The 17,077-nt window shown below is 53.7% G+C and overlaps 1 protein-coding gene and 1 non-coding gene across 8 annotated transcripts; both read left to right on the forward strand.

Moving 5' to 3' along the window:
- The first annotated feature begins 188 nt into the window (after positions 1–188).
- TNPO2 (transportin 2) lies at positions 189–16,412 on the forward strand. Of its 7 annotated transcripts, none has more exons than XM_037041904.1 (25): positions 189–413; positions 1,704–1,815; positions 2,396–2,471; positions 2,555–2,704; positions 4,929–5,035; positions 5,118–5,251; positions 5,332–5,413; positions 5,489–5,611; positions 5,698–5,816; positions 6,886–6,946; positions 7,044–7,209; positions 7,389–7,541; positions 11,247–11,472; positions 11,677–11,848; positions 12,299–12,385; positions 12,463–12,570; positions 12,653–12,811; positions 13,284–13,371; positions 13,555–13,653; positions 14,218–14,313; positions 14,642–14,717; positions 14,982–15,081; positions 15,160–15,234; positions 15,350–15,451; positions 15,561–16,412. In XM_037041904.1, the coding sequence occupies exons 2-25, from the start codon at positions 1,717–1,719 to the stop codon at positions 15,642–15,644; spliced, it is 2,742 nt and encodes a 913-aa protein (XP_036897799.1). In that variant the 5' UTR covers positions 189–413; positions 1,704–1,716; the 3' UTR covers positions 15,645–16,412. The 7 variants fall into 7 exon arrangements, with proteins under 7 accessions (XP_036897799.1, XP_036897794.1, XP_036897793.1 ...); XM_037041899.1 differs by having other exon boundaries at positions 190–413; positions 1,536–1,815; positions 14,612–14,717; positions 15,350–15,477; XM_037041898.1 differs by having other exon boundaries at positions 190–413; positions 14,612–14,717; positions 15,350–15,477.
- On the forward strand, positions 11,529–11,597 carry LOC118984158 (small nucleolar RNA SNORD41). The gene has a single exon (XR_005065873.1). It is a non-coding gene; the product is annotated as a small nucleolar RNA SNORD41 (small nucleolar RNA).
- Positions 16,413–17,077: the final 665 nt, after the last annotated feature.

Below are 17,077 nucleotides of genomic sequence, written 5' to 3' on the forward strand. Positions count from 1 at the left end.
ATAGCTCTGGGTGAGAGGTTCCCGTGTCCACGACACCTCAAAAGTCCCCACGCACCACCAAACTCAGCTCCCAGCAAAGTGCTGCCGCGTGAGAGCCGCTGAGAAAGACGAGACGCTGGGAGGATCGGCTGGCCAGAGAGGCGAAGAGAGATGCTAACTCCCGGTCACGTGATCGGACCTCCGCGGGGCCTGGGTCTCCCGGGTGGCTGGCCACGTGTGAGCATTACTCCTTCCAATTGGCTCTGCTTGGCCAGTTTGAACGGCGTACGGAAGCCGCCGCGGCTCATATACGGCTGCGTTTTTTCTTTTTCTTTTTCTTTTTTTTTTTTTTTTTAATTCCCTCGCTTTGGCTCCCTCCTTCCGCTCCAGTCTCACGAGAAGCCGCAGCGCAAGGCGCTGCTCCCTCCAGCCCGGTAAGTGGGCCTCACCCACAACCAGGTCATCTCGGTCCCGATTTGCGTTGAACCCCGCCAGGGTCTGTGTCTGTGCAGCGTGCGGCCGGGGCATTAGGGCCGCGCCTGACCCGGAAAGGCCGAGAACCGGGTTGGGCCCGATTCTCCAGGCAGCTAGAATGGGCAGAGGGTGGGGGCTGGGGGAAACCGAGCCGGGCTTAGGGGGTGGGGCCTCGAAGCTCAGCCCGATCCCAGTGCTGTGGGGCGCCTGGGGTCGGGCTGGAGGGTATCTAGTTGGGAAACGTCGCAACGATCGGGTGTGTGTGGGGAGGCTGTTTGGGGGGGCGCACTGAAAAGTTGGGGGGGTCTTGCTTGGCTCTGTTAGGGAGACTTCGGCCTGGAGGACTTTGGTGGGTCTGACTGTAAGGCGTCTCTGGGATCCGTTGGGAGGTGTGTTGGAGGGGGAGAGTGCTCGGCTAGGCTTAATTGGAGAAAGCCGCAGGGATCCGATGAAGGTTGCTGGCTGGAGGAGGTGGTGGGGCTTGGCCAAACTTGACTGGGGAAGCAGCAAAGATCCGTCAGCAGGAGATAATGCTGACTTGGGGCGGAGGGCGGGAATGGGGGAGGCTTGGGCAGACCTGAATGGGGAGACGGACGGGGGCTTGTCAAGGGGTATCTTGTCGCCGGGTGGGCATACTTGACGGGCATACTTCGGAGAGGCAAAGCGGACCAGTGTTCTGGCCTGATTAAGAGAATCGCTGAATGGGGTCTGGCTAGGCCAGAATGGGGGAAGTCTGGCATCCGGCTGAGCTTGGCGGTCTGGATGGGGGGGAAGCGGCAAGGATCAAGTGCTGCTGGGGAGGCTTAGAGGCTAGACCGGGGAGAGGACGCGTCAGGGATGTGGCGGAGCTTGAGGGCTGGATTTCGGAAGAAGGTATATCTTTAGGGATCGTACCTGCATACGGAGATCATGGGACCAGAGCGTTATCGGGTCTGGGGCCGGGCACTTGGATGAAATGGCTGGGCCCTCTCCTAGAGGCTTGCGAGGGACGCGGAAGCCTTAGGACCTGCAGCCTGGAGCAGATGCAGGGGCTGCGCTGAGAAGAAGGGCCAGTCACCGCCTCCTATGCCTCTCTTCCACAGCACCCTGTCCGTGCTCCTGAGCCCACAGGAGCCCGTGACTGCGTGCCCGTGAATGGTGCAGCTGGCGGGGACCCCTCACTTGGGTTGGCTGGATTGGTGGCCTCTGCCTACCCGCTGAGGGCAGTCCCTGTATTCCACTTCTGCTGACCCTGACCCCTACCCCTGCAGCTCGCCTTGCGCCATGGACTGGCAGCCAGATGAGCAGGGCCTGCAGCAGGTCCTACAGCTGCTCAAAGACTCGCAGTCACCCAATACAGCCACTCAGCGTATCGTGCAGGATGTATCCTTCCTTCCTTTTGGGCCTGGGGAAATGGGGGGACATCTGCATCCCCTAAAGGCCACAGAGGATAGGGCCCACCCCCTACCCGCCAGACTGCTGTGGTTAGGAACTGGCCTTGACAGAGAGTTAAGGATTAGAATTTTGGGGCCCCATTCCCAGAAGAAATGTGACTGTGGGGCGGGGGAGGGAATGACACTTTTAGTTAGGACTCAGCTTTGGTAGCTTTGGTTTAGGTTCATGGTTAAGATTTTTGTTTCAATTGGTTGTTTAAAATACTGTAAGTTAAACTTTTAAAATATTTCAAGCACTGACAAGTTTCACTTGAAAACATGGACCTCCTAACTCTCCCCTGCTCTGGCCAGGTCTTCAAGAGGTGGGGAGCTCAGGCATGCTCCCCCACACCTGGATGAATTTGACATGCCTGAAAAGTTGCTTTGTTCTGGGCATGGGTATTGACAGGTGGGGTTCCAGGAGTTGGCTACCCTGTCCCAGAGGTCAGAGGTACTATTAGCTACATGGCGGTAAGGCGGCCCCACCTGGGGAAGGCCCTTATCTCCCAAGTCCCTTAACAACTTGGCAGAAACTCAAACAACTGAACCAGTTTCCTGATTTCAACAACTATCTGATCTTCGTCCTGACCAGACTCAAGTCAGAAGGTACAATACCCTTGATGCCCCTCCATGCAGGCTAGACCCTGTTCTCTCTCCTGTAGTTCTGAGCCTCAGCGCTTTTCCCGCAGATGAGCCGACTCGCTCTCTCAGTGGTCTCATCCTTAAGAACAACGTGAAGGCCCATTACCAGAGCTTTCCACCACCTGTGGCTGACTTCATCAAACAGGAGTGTCTCAACAACATCGGCGATGCCTCCTCACTCATCCGAGCCACCATAGGTAAGGGGGGGAAGTGGGAGTTGGCCTGTGATGACGCCCTTCACTCTCACTCTCAGCCAAGAAGCATCTCAGAATGTTAAGGGTATTGATTCACCGTGGATGGAACTGTCATTGTTAGAACTGTCATTGTCACCATTTTGCAGATGAGGAAACTAAGGCACAGAAGGGTTAAGGGACTTGCCTTGTAAGTGGCCCAGCTCAGAAGTGATCAGTGCAGGTCCATGCTCTGAACCACTCCCTCCTGAAACGTCTGTTTTTGCTTCTGAGGCAGTTACTCAGTGTCCGCAGTTTTATGTTTAGATCCTGAGAGGGCAGCAGGTTAAAATCAGCTCCCCGCTCTTGTGGAACTGGGTATGAAGTAGCTACTGGGTATGAAGCTACTTAATGAAGTAGCTTTGTCTTGGAGCCTTCCTGATTCCTGGAAGGCTGCCTGATGTAGTTAACACAAGGATGACTAGAATTTTCCAGCAGTTTATCTTAAGCCTTTTCACTACTGATAAACACCAACCCTACTGTTTGTTACCATTTTTATTGAGGTTAGTTGACATATAATGACTTACATTTTTTTCTTTAAAATCTTTGTCAACTTTTAACACTTGCTTTTACAAGGATGTTGTATGTAACTGGTTTTTTTTTATAAAGATTTTATTTATTCATTTTTAGAGAGAGGGGAAGAGAAGGAGAAAGAGGGAGAGAAGTATCAATGTGGTTGCCTCTCATGTGTCCCCCACTGGGAACTGGCCCGCAATCCAGGCATGCGCCCTGACTGGGAACTGAAACACAGTTGTTTGGTTTGCAGGCCCGTGCTCAATCTTCTGAGCCACACCAGCCAGGGCCATATGTAACTGTTTTAAATGAAAGCCAGATGTGCTTGCCGAGAAGGGAAGGTAGTTTTAAAATGCAACAAAGAAGCCCTGGCTGGCGTAGCTCAGTGGATTGAGCGCGGGCCTGCGAACCAGACGATCGTGGTTCGATTCCCAGTCAGGGCACATGCCTGGGTTGCAGACTGGTTCCTTGCAGGCTAACTACCAGCAGGGGACGCACAAAAGGCAACCATACATTGCAGTGATGTTTCTCTCCCTCTCTCCTTCCCCTCTAAAAAATAAATAAATAAAATCTTTAAAAAAATGCAACAAAGAAAAAAAATAGTGTTAGATTTGAGATAGATATCTTGGGGCCTGCTGCTTCTGTTAAAAGAGACCCTCAACCCCGACAGTACCCTCATCTGATGCCAGCAGAAAGACCTGGACTTACTAAGCTCCTTCCTACTGTCAGGTTCTGCTCTAGTACTTGAGTTAAGGTCACTGAAGTTTCCCAGTAGCCCTTCTAGGCCTGTGGTCCTTGTCCCCATCAAGGCACAAAAGAGGTTAGGTAATGTGGCTAACGTCACACAGACAGGGAGGAGACTGGGACTGTCTTCACAGTCTACCTCAGGAAGCACCTTTCTTTCCTAGCAGACCTTTCCTAGCAGACCTGTGAGCCAGGGTCATCTGGAGTGTTGGCACTGGCAGCTTCTTCCCTTAGGAAAGACTGCCACCTTCTGGCTGTAAATATTATCTCTGCGCTGACATCGCCCACATTAAGCTCAACTGCCAGACACCTGCCCTGCCCTCACACTTTAGATACCTACTGGAGATTGGGTTTGTAGTAAGCAGTACAAGCTCTCAAGAGGCCATGTGACCCTGCAGGACCTTCCCTCTGCCCCCTCCCCACCCTCACTTCCTCCCACTCTGCCCCACTGGCTCCCTACCCACCTGAAAGCTCCACAGGCCTGCCCCTGTGCCCAGATTTTGCACCTGCTATTTCCTCTACCTGGGATGCTCTTCCCCCAGAGACCTGGATGGCTTCTCCCTCACCTCTTTCAGGTCTTTGCTCAGATAGCAATATGTCACCTGAAGGAAACTCTGGACATCCAATTTTAAGTTACTACCCTCATCTTCAGTTGTTGCTAGCCATCTCCTTTGCTTTATTTCCCCCTTTAGCTTTTGGCATATAGCCTCCCAGGCCTTTTGTGGGTTTATGTTAACTTTGCAGCAGAGACTTTGTGTTTAGTTCTGTGCTGCATCCCTGGTCCTGGAACAGACCGACAGTAAGGCTCAGAGGATCTCAAAAGGGGTGTGGAGGGCTCATGCGGAGAGCATCCTGAGTGTGGCAGGGAGCACTGGGGTGCTGAACAAGCCCACCTGCGCCCAGCCTGAGGCCGCGTCCTTTCCTGGCCGCCCAGGCATTCTCATCACCACCATCGCTTCCAAGGGTGAGCTGCAGATGTGGCCTGAGTTGCTGCCCCAGCTGTGCAACCTGCTCAACTCAGAGGATTACAACACGTGTGAGGTAGGTGGCAAGCCACGGGCCACCCAGGTGTGAGCTGGGGCTGGACCTGGACCCATACCCATGTATGCTTCTCCCCACTCAGGGAGCCTTTGGAGCCCTGCAGAAGATCTGTGAAGACTCATCTGAGCTCCTGGATAGTGATGCCCTTAACAGACCCCTCAACATCATGATCCCCAAGTTCTTGCAGTTCTTCAAGCACTGCAGCCCCAAGATCCGGTGGGTACAGCTCCCCAGGGATCTGCAGGGCGCCTGGGGAGGGCGGGGCGGGGGTGACCCACATGTGCACTCTCTGCCAGGTCCCATGCTATCGCCTGTGTGAACCAGTTCATCATGGACCGGGCTCAGGCGCTGATGGACAATATTGACACTTTCATTGAGGTAGGCTGCCAGATTGGGGATGAGCAGGGTGAGGAACAGAGGTCCCCACTGTGGCTGATCCTGCTTTCCCTGCAGCACCTATTTGCCCTGGCCGTGGATGATGACCCTGAGGTGCGGAAGAATGTGTGCCGTGCACTGGTGATGCTGCTGGAAGTGCGAATCGATAGGCTCATCCCCCACATGCATAGCATTATCCAGGTGTGCACACCTCACCCTGCCTGGGAGGGTGCTGCAGGGCCGGGGGCACAGGGGAAGGCCTTCAGCTTTTCTTTCACCTATTCCAGTACATGCTCCAGAGGACCCAGGACCATGATGAGAACGTCGCCCTTGAGGCCTGTGAGTTCTGGCTGACGCTGGCCGAGCAGCCCATCTGCAAGGATGTCCTGGCCTCCCACCTGGTCCAGTGAGTGCTTCTCCTGTTCACTGTCCCACCCCAGGGTCCACCTCTTTTATTTCAGTTTACTTCCTGTGTCAGCATACATTTTGCAAAGTGATAGGAATGGTTTTTTAAAAGATTTTATTTATTTATTTTTAGAGAGGGGGAAGGAGGAAGAAAGAAAGGGAGAGAAACATTAATGTGTGGTTGCCTCTCGCACGCCCCGCACTGGGGGGGTGCCTAACCCGCAACCCAGGCATGTGCCCTGACTGGGAATTGAACCGGGGACCTTTTGGTTCTCAGGCTGGTGCTCAATCCACTGAGCCACACCAGCCAGAATGTAGTTTTAATGACTTAAAAACTAGATAAACTGTAGCTGCAGTAAATGAGAAGTCTAAGAGAGGCCTCAGGCATAGGTGCATATAGGTGCTGAAAGGATGTGAAAGGCAACTAACTGTCCAGTGTCAGATTTACTTCATCTGCATTGGCTTTGTTCTCAGGCATGACCTTCCTTCATGGTTATGCTGGGGACTTCTGTAGCTTTACAATTTAGGAGCCTCTGAAAAAATAATTCCCTCTGGCCCAGTATTTCCAGCAAAAGTCCTATGGACAATTTGGGTCACTCACCTATCCCCAAATCAGTGAAGACTCTAATCAAAATTTCCTATCCCAGGGTCCATGGGTGCCAACTGAGGGGGCTGGCTGCTCTACATATTTATTCCCCTAATCTGGCTCCATCCCAGTCAAGTGCCTGGTGACTGAGCCACGTGTGCCTGCCTTATGGCATTCTAGGGCTCAGGCTCTGTTCCAAGCTTCTCAGTATATTCAGAGGTTTGGATTTCCTGGAGTGGCCAGGTCTGGGTCAAGAGCTTTCCTGTGGAGCCAGGAGTGATGTCAGCTCTGTCCCTGTCACAGTGACTGAGACTGGGTTGGGGTAACTACCACTAAGGGAGATTAATGGATATGGGGCCAGCAGAATCAGTGTGCACCATACAGTCAGCTCTTGACTCTCCCATCCATACTTTGCTTTCCTCTCACCCGGGCATTGAGCCCTCAGGGGGCTCTGCTTCCCAATGAATAGCCTCTCTCCCAACAGGTTGATCCCCATCCTGGTGAATGGGATGAAGTACTCAGAAATTGACATCATCTTGCTCAAGGTCAGCCAGGTTCAATACTGGGCCCAGGCAGATGGGTGAGGGCGGGGGTGCGGGGGCTGGGGCCATGCTGGTGCTTAGTGGTCTGCCTGGCCCACAGGGGGACGTGGAAGAGGATGAGGCAGTCCCTGACAGTGAACAGGACATCAAGCCACGCTTTCACAAGTCACGCACAGTGACACTACCCCATGAGGCTGAGAGGCCTGACAGCTCTGAGGATGCAGAGGATGATGATGACGACGATGCTTTGTCCGACTGGAATCTGAGTATGTGGCTTGGGTGGGGGTGGGGCAGCAGCCCTGGGTTCCCTCTTGGGAGGTGATGAGAAGCCTAACTGGAGCAGATCACGAAGATCCTAATCATGATCTCTGGTCTGGGGGTGTGGTTGAGGAGGCCCTGCCTGATGGGCTTCTGAGCCTGCCCCCAATTTCCCTTCTGGCTTCAGGGAAGTGTTCAGCGGCTGCACTGGATGTTTTGGCCAACGTCTTCCGGGAAGAACTACTGCCCCACCTCCTTCCCCTGCTCAAGGGTCTCCTCTTCCACCCCGAGTGGGTGGTCAAGGAGTCAGGCATTCTGGTGCTGGGCGCCATTGCTGAGGGTAAGTGCCGCTGTCCTGGCTGTGTGTGACTTCTGACCTCTGTGCTGGCGTGTGACTGGGTCTGGCCCAAGTGGGACTGCTTGTGGTGAGGGGGCCACGTCATCCCTGAGTTTTTTCCAAAGGCCTTCTCAGCCCCTTCAGGTAGCTGTGGGATTTCAGATAGCTCAGTCCCCTCAACCTGTGAGCCTGAAATGCACATCCTCTCAGTTCTCGTGGACAGGCATTCTGGGAGATCGTAAGCAAAATTATAACTACAGTAGCAGTAACAGTCACTTTTTTAGTGCTTGTCCCGTGGCAGGCAGCCTGGTGCTAGGGGCTTGGCGCCACTTGACAAGGTGGTATTCATAGATGGGGAAACTGAGGTGCAAAGGGATGGACATCACCCCCCCGCCCCACATTTACCCAGGGTGCAGCTGGGCCTCAGACTGCAGGGTTGGCCTGCTAGAATAAGTGTGCAGTGGTGGTACTTCAAACTTCATGTGATGTGCTGTTACTGGCCTGGCTTTTGGGCACCCTTTGTGCTGATGGAGTGTACAACTTGGATGACCAGAGAGGGCTTTGTGAGTCTGTTATGGGCGTCACTTGTGACTGCCTCGGCATATAGGCCTGTCCTGAAAAGTTCAGAAGTCCTCACCGTGGAGAGCTTTCAGAATTACCTAAGGAGAGGGAGACTTGTGGTCCAGATAGAGGCATAGGTAAATTCCTTGCTTCAATGCACAACTATAGCAAGAAATACAGCTACACTACAAAACAAATATCACTCAGAATTGTCAGGAAATTGAACTGTGTAGAAGCCTGACAACCAAGGATTTGAAGAAGCCACATTCATCCAGATGGGTAGGAGGGGCGGAGACACATAGAGACACTGAGTTGCATGGAGAGGCATGGGAGTGGGTGGTTTCATATCCACATGCAGTAGGTAAAAAAGTGGGAGGGATACCTTGGGAATGAGGGATCCCAGTTCCAGTCCAGACCACCCAGCCCAGGGTCCCAGCACCAGGAAGATAAATCCCCATAACTTTTGGCTGTAGAAACCAGTGGGGTTGGGGCACTGGAAGAAACTGCATCCTCTTAAAGGGCCCGCAACGACTTAGGACTCACACAGACCCACCCCTTCTGGGATTCAGCACCAGGGCAACAGCTTGAAGGGCACTGGTGGCATATGGGGAGAATGTGGAGTGCGAGTGGGAGACTAGATTACTCCCAGGCAGAACTCCTGAGGCCAGGCAGTGGCATTGTCCCCTCTGCAAACCCTCCCCCACGTAGCAACAGAGTGGTGATACAGGTTGCCCTGCCCTGGCAATCACCTAAGGCTCCACTCCATACAACTTAATAGGTGTGCTATCAGAAACTCAAAGCAGCTCTAATGCACAGAAACAAACATAGGGAAGATGCCAAAATGAGACAAAGAAATATGGTCCAAATAAAAGAACAGAACAAAACTCCAGAAAAGGGACTAAATGAAATGGAGATAAACAACCTATCCATTGCAGATTTCAAAACACTGGTTATCAGGATGCTCCAGGAATTCATTGGGTACTTCAATGCCATAAGAGAGACCCAGGCAGAAATGAAGGTTGCATTAAGTGAAATAAAAAACTACCAGGAACCAACAGTGGAGAGGATGAAGCCGAGAATCAAATCAATGATTTGGAACACGGGGTGGGGGGGAGAGGGGGGGAAATGCATTCAGTCAGAACAGCAGAAAACAAACAAACCCCAGAATAGGCTTAGGGGCATTTTTAAACATACTAATATCCGAATCATAGGAGTGCCAGAAGGAGAAGAGGAAGAGCAGGAAATTGGAAACAAACCAACAAAAAAAGCTTCCCTAATTTGGTGAAGGAAATGGAGATACAAATCTAGGAAGTGCAGAGTCGCAAACAAGATAGACCCAAAGAGGGACACACCAAGACCCATAATTAAAATGCCGAAGGTTAAAGAATCCTTAAACACAGCAAGAGAAAAGCAGTTACCTACAAAGTATTTCCCGTAAGACTGTCAGCTGATTTCTCAAAAGAAACTGCAAGCTAGAAGGGACTGCAACCTAAATTACCTTGTCCAGCAAAGCTATCATTTAGAATGGAAGGGTAAATAAAACACTTCTCAGACAAGGTAAAGCTAAAGGAGTTCATCACCAAGCCATTATACGAAATGCTAAAGGGAACTGCATAGGAAAAAGAAGACCAAGCCTTGGCTTGTGTGGATCAGTGGATTGAGTGCCAGCCTGCAAACCAAAGGGTCACCAGTTTGATTTCCAGTCAGGGAACATGTCTAGGTTGTGAGCTAGGTCCCCAGTAGGGGCATAAGAGGCAACCACACAATTGATGTTTCCCTCCCTGACTTCCCCTCTCTCATAAAGTAAAAATTTTTAAGAAGAAGAGATCAAAATGAACATTAAAATGGCAATAAATTCACAAGTAGCAACAACTTAATCTGAAAAACTGAGCAAACTTGCAGAACAGGAACAGGATCATAGATATGGAGATCACTTGGGTTATCAGTTGGGAGGGGAAAGGAGGAAAGTGGGAAAGGTGCAGGCATTTAGCAGCACAAATTGGTAGGTACAAAGTAAACGGGGGTTAAGGGTAGTATGGGGAATGGAGAGGCCACAGAACTTAAATGCATGACCCATGGACATAACTAAATGGGGGAGTGCTGGGGATACTGTGTGGGGAGGGGCAAGGGGGAAAAAGTTGGGACACCTGTAATAGCATAATCAAAAAATGTTTTTAAAAAATTAAGGAGAGTTTTTCTCACCCAGTAGGTGTAGTATAGCTTATGTTACTGCGTGTACATGTGTTAGAATACATTAGGTGTTCTAAATATTCACGGGAAAAGACCTAGAGGAACTGACTCTAAACCCATAAAAACAGGTCATTTAATAGGGATTGTACTGTTATCTGTGCTAATTGAAAAACATACTGATGATTCCTTTTTTTTCCCCAAGAATTTTTACTCATTGATTTGAGAAATGTCGATTTGTTATTCCACCTATTTATGAATTTGTAGATTGATCCTTGTACGTGTCCTGATCAGGGGTCAACCCACAACTTTGGAGTGTTGGGATGATGCCCCATCCAACCTCAGTTACCTGGCCAGGGCTTGTGGTTCTCTTTTAAAATGATGATGTAAAATAGAAATTAGAAAAATCCAAAAAAGGTTTTATTTTATTTTTTAAAAATACTTTATTGATTTATTTTCAGAAAGAGGGGAAGGGAAGGAGAGAGGGAGAGAAATATCAATGTATGGTTGCCTCTCGTGAGTCCCCCACTGGGAACTGGCCTGAAACCCAGGCATGTGCCCTGACTGGGAATCGAACTGTGATCCTTTGCTTCGCAGGCCCGCGCTCAATCCACTGAGCTACACCAGCCAGGGCCAAAAGAGGTTTTAAAAGAAAAGGACTTTTCCACCCATTGGGGTCACTGCTGCCCACAAAGCCCGAGTCACTGTGCAGCCTGGTCATCTGTGGACTAATGAGTGACTGTGTTGGGGTGGAGCTGATGGCAGGGAAAGGTTTGCTTTGATGCCGCTTCCCCTCCCGACCCTCCCTTTCACTGGCTCTGTGACTCCGAGCCAGTTATTCAGTGTCTGAGCCTCAGTTTCCTCATTTTCCTCAGAACCTTGTCAGGTTCTGCTGATCTCTAAAGGATAAGTGTGGCCTGGCTCAGCTGGGCTCAGGTTTGCTCCCTGCCATCCTTGCAGGCTGCATGCAGGGCATGGTGCCCTACCTTCCCGAGCTGATCCCGCACCTCATCCAGTGCCTGTCGGACAAGAAGGCCCTGGTTCGCTCCATCGCCTGCTGGACGCTGAGCCGCTATGCCCACTGGGTGGTCAGCCAGCCACCAGATATGCATCTCAAGCCTCTGATGACAGAATTGCTCAAGCGCATTCTGGATGGCAACAAGAGGGTGCAGGAAGCAGCCTGCAGGTGACTTCTGACGCCTGGCCCCACAGCCCTCACCCCCTGTGCCTCTGGCTGCCCTTCGGGAAGTGATGACACTCATTACCCCTGACATCCACTGATTCCTAACGTATTCGTACTGGCTGATCCCGAGTGCCTGCTCCTGTCTCTACCTGCCTGTGGCCTAGCCCCCACCTGTAGGTGCCCACTGAGCCCTTCCCCACCTTCCAGTGCCTTCGCCACCCTGGAGGAAGAGGCCTGCACGGAGCTGGTGCCCTACCTCAGCTATATCCTGGATACTCTTGTGTTTGCCTTTGGAAAGTACCAGCACAAGAACCTACTCATCCTCTATGATGCCATTGGCACCCTGGCTGATTCTGTGGGCCACCACCTCAACCAGCCGGTGAGACCCCACTGCAGCTCCCCCCTCCTAATTCCCTGTTCCCCTCTGGCATCCAGTGACCTGGCAGTGACCCTGTGTCACATGGCAGGGACATGGCCATGACCTCAACAGGCAGGCAGACCCAGCTCCTGCCCTTGCCCTGCTCCCAGTCTAGTGGGGGAGACAGACAGTTATGAGGCAGCGTGGCAAGTGCTGTGCTGGGGGAGCTCAGGGGCCTATGGGAACTAGGATGCTGACCCAGGCTTCTGAAGGGGCAGGGGTGGATAGGGTGGGGCTTGGGATGGGTCCGAAGAACCTGGTGGTCTGACTGGATGGTGAGGCCTCGTAGGCCCCATGAGCCACAAGAAGGAGCCCAGGCTTTATTGCTCAGGCGATGGGCGGTGGACAGCCTTGCTAGTTCTCAGGCTCCACCTCTACCCAGAAAGTTCCAACTTCTTGTTCCCCTTACAGGAATACATCCAGAAGCTGATGCCCCCACTCATCCAGAAGTGGAATGAACTCAAGGATGAAGACAAAGACCTCTTCCCTTTGTTAGAGGTGGGTGGCCTCCAGGACCCCCCCATAGCCGTGCCCCACTCCGCCTGAATTCACCTCTCCTGCCTTCCTCCCACCAGTGTCTGTCATCCGTGGCCACTGCCCTGCAGAGTGGCTTCCTGCCCTACTGTGAGCCTGTCTATCAGCGCTGCGTCACTCTGGTACAGAAGACACTGGCCCAGGCCATGGTGAGCACCTGCCCACCCCTCTGCTTCTGCCCCAGCCCTGGCCTGCCGCCCTCACCTTCCCGCCCACCCCGTCTGTGCCCAGATGTACACCCAGCATCCTGAGCAGTACGAGGCCCCCGACAAGGACTTCATGATCGTGGCGTTAGACTTGCTCAGCGGCCTGGCTGAAGGCCTGGGTGGCCACGTGGAGCAGCTGGTGGCCCGCAGCAACATCATGACACTGCTCTTCCAGTGCATGCAGGTGGGTGGCCACCCCTCGAAGGCCTCTCTCAGTGGTGACACCCAACAGCCTGTAAAGGCCACCCCAGGGGGGAGGGGTCAGGGCCAGGAAAGGGGGCCTGTAAAAGAAAATCCTGTAATTATTTTAAAAGGGGATTCAAATAGGACATGAGTAAAAAGCTCATTTTTAAGCCAACAGTTTCCAGTAGGAAATGGGGAAGCACGGCCCCTTCAACATTACCCCCGACTTGTGTATCAGGAGGGCCAGCAGTTACATGTGCTTCCCCCAGCTGTAGCTGTGTCCTGAGCCAGGCAGTCGTTCCCATGGCCCGAGTCCTATGTACATAGGGGGCCCGCAGCGCCGGGAAGTGGAAGGGTCAGGCCACGCCCCAGGGACTGACTGCTTCCCTAGCTACCCTATGCTAAGGGATTAATTGAGGCCCCAGCTTGTGGGGAGGGGAGCCCTGCCATGCTTACCCTGCTCTGACTCCCAGGACTCGATGCCTGAGGTCCGACAGAGCTCCTTTGCCCTCCTGGGAGACCTCACCAAAGCCTGCTTTATCCACGTCAAGCCCTGCATTGGTATGACACCCACCTTGTCCTTACCTTGTAACCCTAGCCCTGGCCTCAAGTGATGAACAAATGACTAGGGAGGACTGTGACCGAATTGGGATGTATTCGTACTGTCTGATGGGGCCTGCCTGGCCCGCTCGGGGAGCTCACCCTGGTGGGTCCTCCTGCTCAGCATCTCTTTCTCCCCACCAGCTGAGTTCATGCCCATCCTGGGCACCAACTTGAACCCCGAGTTCATCTCTGTCTGTAACAATGCCACCTGGGCCATTGGCGAGATCTGCATGCAGATGGGTGAGTGCCCTGCAGGTGGGCAGGCCCTGCCCCTCCCAATTGGCCTATTCCTGGCCTGGGGACAGGAGCCTGGCTCTGAGCAACAGGCTTCCTCAAGAGGGTGCTGGTGCTCCTTGGGGAAGGCTCCAATGGGCCAGGGGTAAGAGCATTTTCATCAGAGATGGACCAAGTGGCTAAAAGTCCATCTGTGATTGGCTTCTGCAAAGAGGCAGGTCAGGAGGCCTATTCTGATTGGACTGTTTGCCACCTTCCCACCCTGAATGCAGTTGGCTGAAAGGTCCCCACTGGGATTGGTAGTTCCCTACCAACGGCAGCTTCCCCTTTTCCCCACAAGGAAACTAGGCCATCTGGCCTCACCTTGGTGTTCAGGGGTGACTCCAGGGAAGCTTCTGGTGTTTGAAGGGTATGGGTCTGTCTCCAGTTGGCCATGTGTCCTAGGATGGAGACCAACTGAAGAAGGTTTTTCGCTCCCTCACTGGATGCGGTCAGCCAAAGTCTAGATGTAACTGGCTGGGTGGCATGGGTGGCATGGGCTGTGTGCGGTTGACTCTCTGATCCCCCCAGGGGCAGAGATGCAGCCCTATGTGCAGATGGTCCTCAACAACCTGGTGGAGATCATTAACCGGCCCAACACACCTAAGACACTGCTGGAAAACACAGGTGGGTACCAGGTCTGGGCTGCTGCTGCTCCCTTGCTCACTGCCCAGAGGTGGGCTTGGCTGAGAAGGTAGTTAAGTGTCTTTGGGAATGAACCAGGAAAGGTATCTGGAAGGACCTGGCAGCAGTTCTGGGAGGAGAGCCAAGAAAGGTGCTGGCCTTGGAGGAAGATCCAATCTAGGCCAAGCTTCTGGGCCCTGGTGGCTGGCAGGAGCTATTCCCTTGGGGCCTGTGGGGCAGGGCTGGTGCCTGGTGCCAGAGGCCTTGCCACGTACCGTCCGGGGGCCACTCGGGGTTGCAGGTCGCTTGACGAGTCCCTCTGCCATTCCAGCCATCACCATCGGCCGCCTGGGCTACGTGTGCCCACAGGAGGTGGCACCCATGCTGCAGCAGTTCATCCGGCCTTGGTGTGTGTTCACCTGTGTGGGGCCTCCTGTGTGGTGGGCTGGGCAGCAGAGTGGGTGGGACAGGTCCAACCCATGCCCCTGCCTGTGCCTGCTCAGCCCTGCCCGCCTGTGGCAGCACATCCCAGCCCCATCATCCACTGACCCGTGGATGCCCCGTAGACACATAGCCCACCCCACCCCAGCCCCACTGCCCACTGTTCCCAATGGATGCCCCTCTTGCCCCAGCCCTGCCAGCTGATTCCCTGCTGCTCACCTTCCCCACAGGTGCACGTCCCTCAGGAACATCAGGGACAATGAGGAGAAGGACTCAGCCTTCAGAGGCATCTGCATGATGATAGGCGTCAACCCTGGGGGCGTCGTGCAGGTTGGGGCAGCTGGGCTCTGAGGGAAGGCACTGGGGCTGGCTCGGGCGGCCCCTCACATGGGATTCGTCACATTTCAGGACTTTATTTTCTTCTGCGATGCTGTAGCCTCCTGGGTGAGCCCGAAGGATGACCTTCGGGACATGTTTTATAAGGTGAGGCTCCTGCTTCACCCCGACGTACTCCCAGGAGGTGGCAGTGGGGAGACCCTGTGGGGGAAGAGTACAGGTTCATTTGCTCTGTTTTGGGTGCACCTCCCACCCCCCACAGATTCTCCATGGCTTCAAAGATCAAGTTGGGGAGGAGAACTGGCAGCAGTTCTCGGAGCAGTTCCCACCATTGCTCAAAGAGAGGTTGGCTGCCTTCTACGGGGTCTAGAGGAGCACCGCAACTGCCAGGTGCGGAGCCAGCATGTGCGGTGGGGCTGGCCATGGCCTCGGGCTGGAGGAAGCACAAGCTCTGACCCCTTCTCTCTCTGCAGGTTTCTGTCTGCGTCGGCAGCGGAGGGGTTGCTGGGGAGCACACTGCGTCCAGAAGTTGCCGTGCCCTGGTCAAGGGGGGTTAGGGAGGAGTGAGTGGGACCCAAATCCAGATGCCTTCCCAGTCCATCTACCTGCCATGCCTGGCCTGTGTGGCCAGCCAGCGGTGGGCAGGTGGGTGGGCCTCCACACATCCTACAGACGGGAGGGGGGTGGGACTTTGTAGCAGCAAGGGCCCCTTTCTCTAAGTGGGGTCACCTCAGGCAGCCCACTGGGGCCAGCCATGTGGGAGGGAAGAATCAACACAGCCGACTGAATCCGGCTTAGGGTGAGGCAGGGGGAAAGCAGGCGGGGAGGGGGGTCCCTGTAGAGATGCGTACACTCACGTACACATGTGGCCACACGCATGTGTGGGCGCTGCTGCCAGCCAGGCTGGGCCAGTCGCCCCACCATTTCCCCGACTGCATGGAGACAGTAGAATTAGTGAACCCCTGAGTTAACCCATAAGGCCTTCCGTGTAACCTGCATCTAGAGTTTAAGAAGCTTCTGCTGTTTTACTGGAATTGGTTATGACTGGGGAGGGCTGGGTGGGTTGGGGTCCTTTTCTGGGAGCCCAGGGTGGTGTAAGAAGAAGGCCACCTTGGGGCTGTCCTGTCAGCACGCACATGCTTTGGACCTGCTCTGCACACTTCCTGCCAACTCTCTGGCAGTCTCAGCCAGTGTGTCCCCTCCTTGTCCCTTCCCAGCCAGAAGAATGGAGACCACAGTAATGGCTGGGGCTGGCCAGAAGTCCCTCTTTCTCCCTTGTGCTCCAGTGACTTTTGAAGACACTAGCCTAGGGCTTTTTTTTTTTTTTTTTTGAGAGAGAGCTTGGGGTGGCCAGAGCTGCTGACACATACCCCGTGCCTCTCCATAAGCACGTCCATTTTAAGGGCATTCTGTTTTTCTGTGCTTCTAAGAGCCTGACTCAGGTTCCACGCCCAAGTTTCTAAAATGAGGGCTGGGGCATTTAATTGAAGTTGATGCAGTGAAGGCTTATGCTTTGCCAGCAAGAAGGAAAGCAAGAGCTTGGTGAAGGGGTGGTGTCCTCCCAACCTTGAGGCCATTAGGCTTCCTGCTCATCACTGCTCCCAGTGGCTCTGAGACCCCATCAGATTGGGGCAGCAATTTTAGGGACCTTACTGGGATTGGTCAGGGATGCTATCACAGTGGGAGAGGCTCCCCTAGAACCAGGGGGAGTGTGGTTTCAAGTTGGCCTCGAAGTGAAGCTGGACCCTGCAGCCCCCTTAAGGTTTTTTTTCTCTTCCCGTTTCTTCTTTGGGGGCCCCTTTTGTGGTTTGGGGGGTTTGGCTGGACTCCTGCATCCTGGGACCTGCTCCATTCATCCTGCTGGGTTCCTGGACCCCACCCCTATCACAGCCCTGGGTCTTCTCAGACAGGGTCAGGCCCTGCCTCTATTCCAAGGGGCACTTGGTGCACATTCCATAAATTCAGCTAATTCCCCCTCCCCACCTTGGAA

This window comes from Sturnira hondurensis, unplaced genomic scaffold (genome assembly GCF_014824575.4).
Source record: "Sturnira hondurensis isolate 20B ecotype Veracruz unplaced genomic scaffold, ASM1482457v3 Scaffold0003213, whole genome shotgun sequence".
NCBI lineage: Eukaryota > Metazoa > Chordata > Mammalia > Chiroptera > Phyllostomidae > Sturnira > Sturnira hondurensis.

Bases quoted from the DNA above. Each gene is read 5' to 3' on its own strand.
- TNPO2 (XM_037041904.1), top strand. From the start codon at position 1,717: ATGGACTGGCAGCCAGATGAGCAGGGCCTGCAGCAGGTCCTACAGCTG. The intron at 7,542-11,246 runs GTAAGTGCCGCT...CCATCCTTGCAG, and splicing joins GCTGGGCGCCATTGCTGAGG to GCTGCATGCAGGGCATGGTG. The intron at 14,314-14,641 runs GTGGGTACCAGG...CTGCCATTCCAG, and splicing joins GACACTGCTGGAAAACACAG to CCATCACCATCGGCCGCCTG.